The sequence below is a fragment of the Microtus ochrogaster genome, unplaced genomic scaffold (genome assembly GCF_000317375.1).
Source record: "Microtus ochrogaster isolate Prairie Vole_2 unplaced genomic scaffold, MicOch1.0 UNK8, whole genome shotgun sequence".
NCBI classification, from domain to species: domain Eukaryota; kingdom Metazoa; phylum Chordata; class Mammalia; order Rodentia; family Cricetidae; genus Microtus; species Microtus ochrogaster.
Window position 1 is genome coordinate 1,368,652 of NW_004949106.1, and position 2,166 is coordinate 1,370,817.

Consider the following 2,166-nt stretch of genomic DNA (forward strand, 5'->3'; position numbering starts at 1 on the left):
AAAACAAACAACAACCACAAAAATAAAACCCAAAGAGTGTAGTGAAAAGAGACAAAAAGCTCTTTAAGAACTTCTCAGAACATAGTTTACCTTCTGACAGCAGGTTGAGGGTGGCTTTGCCCACAGAGAGAATAGGATTCAGGTCTGAGTAGCAATGCCGGCTTATAACGTGTCCACCTAAGGTCTGAGGAGAGAGACAGCTTAGTTAGTGTCTCAGGTCTTCTACCTTCTTCTACCTGCCTAAGATTATAGACATCTGCCTCGGATCCTCTTAGGGTGTTGGATGACTCAAGAGGAGTCTTGGCCATCATCGATACTCGGGGATCCATGAATATTAGAAGGCAGCTCTTTGGCTTGGTTTGTCTGACCCCCACCACTCCTTGGGTTCTGCTTCCAACCCCTAAATGCAACTGTCACCCTCTCCTTGGTAGGCTCTCGTGAGTATGGTCATCGGGAATGTCTTGAGAGTTTTCACAAAGAACAAGGTTCTCTGCATACTCCCCAGGCTGCAAGGATGTCCACCACACTGTTCAACAGATGTATGACGCGTATGTGTGTTTGGAAAACCAACCGAGACTCGTTTCCCTCCTTGTGACAATGGTTCTCCAGCTGTGGTTTGACTAGCACAAAGTAAAAGGTTGCCCAGCTTGCTTTAGGTACTAGACTTCTGTTAATGGAGGCTAAGATTAAATCAGACTTTTTGACAGACTTGTCAGAAAATTAGCAAGACCATGATGCCCTTTGTGGCTTAGCTATGGTGTTGAATTTCATCCAGAATTTTACTGAACATTTCACTATCATTTGTTGATTTAAAAATATTTGTCAGTTGGCCTGTTATTTTGACCCATTTGGCATGCTGCTACTTCTGCCTGTGCTTATCTTGACGTCTCAATGAGAAGGAGGAACAAGTGTGAGCCCAGTGATGGACGGCAGGAAACCCACCGCCATATTCCGGATCTGCTGCCCCGCCAGGCTCCGAAGGTGTTTCAGAAGAGCTTGGTAAGTCTGAGTTTTCTCCTCCGGGAGCTCAGAGATGCTCTCAGCCAAGATGTCCTTCAGCTGAGCCAGGCTGCAGCAGGCGCCGATGGTCAGTCCTGGAAAACAGGTTGTTTCATCGGTGATACGGAAGGAGCAGAGCCGGCATCACCGTGGTAGGGTTTCACGTACCACTTGGTTAGTGGTGCTTTCTACTGTGGCTGCTCAGGGGGTCACTAGGAGCTCCCAGACCAGCTAAGTCAGTCTCTGGGAGTCAGGCTTTCTCTCTCTTATTTTTATTGATTGATTGACTGAGCCAAAGTCTCTCACTGGCTTGGAGCCTATTAAGTAGACTGGGCCCATGCCCATGAGCCCCAGGGGTCTGCCTGTCTTCACCCAAATATTGTGATTCCTAGGTGTCCTACCTTGCCCAGATTTTCTTGGTGTATCCTGGTGATCAAACTTAGGTCTTTATGCTTGCAAGACCCAGATAGCAGAGCCAAGTTCCCCAGTCCCAGGCATAGGGATTTTAAAGGCCTCAAGGTAATCTCCTGGGTTGCCAGGGATGGGACCTGGGGCCACACTTATCTTTGGACAGGTGTGAAGAAATAGAGATAGAAGAGAAATGCTGGTGGTAGACTCTACTAGAGCCTCCCATGATTCTCCTGAGTGACCAGAATTACTATGTGATTGAGGGGGAATGAATCTTGAATCTGACAGCATTAACACAGTGGCAAAGATTGAATCCCTAGGTCATGGGATCCAAATTCAAATAAATCAGAAGCTATTTTTTGGGTAGGAAAGAGTTTTCGCGCAAATTAGGGGGAGGAGACCAAAAGTGAGGAAAAATGGTGACCTCTCCCTGGCTTCACTGTTCTCACAGGGTTTACGGTGATGCCATGTCACGGGGTGACATGATGCCGCCACCCCAAGACCTCCCTAGAGGAACTACTACCTGATGACTTCTAGCCAAAAGCACATGAATCCTCAACCCAAGTAACGAACAAACCAAGTTTCTATTTACTTGCCTCCATAAAGCCAAGAGACGAAATACTTTGTGTATGCAAACTACCCCTGTGTTGTGTGTCCCTTCAGTATACTCTGGTATGACAACATCTCAAAATTTAACAGCCAAAGCCGGGCGATGGTGGCGCACGCCTTTAATCCCAGCACTCGGGAGGCAGAGGCAGG

The 2,166-nt window shown here is 47.4% G+C and overlaps 1 protein-coding gene across 1 annotated transcript in view; it reads right to left on the reverse strand.

Moving 5' to 3' along the window:
• The window catches only part of LOC101990377 (aldehyde oxidase 2-like), a 73,040-nt gene that overhangs the window by 48,058 nt on the left and 22,816 nt on the right, over positions 1 to 2,166 (reverse strand). The window contains 2 exon segments of the mRNA XM_013353456.1: positions 91 to 184; positions 943 to 1,094. Coding sequence (XP_013208910.1) covers positions 91 to 184; positions 943 to 1,094 — 246 coding nt within the window.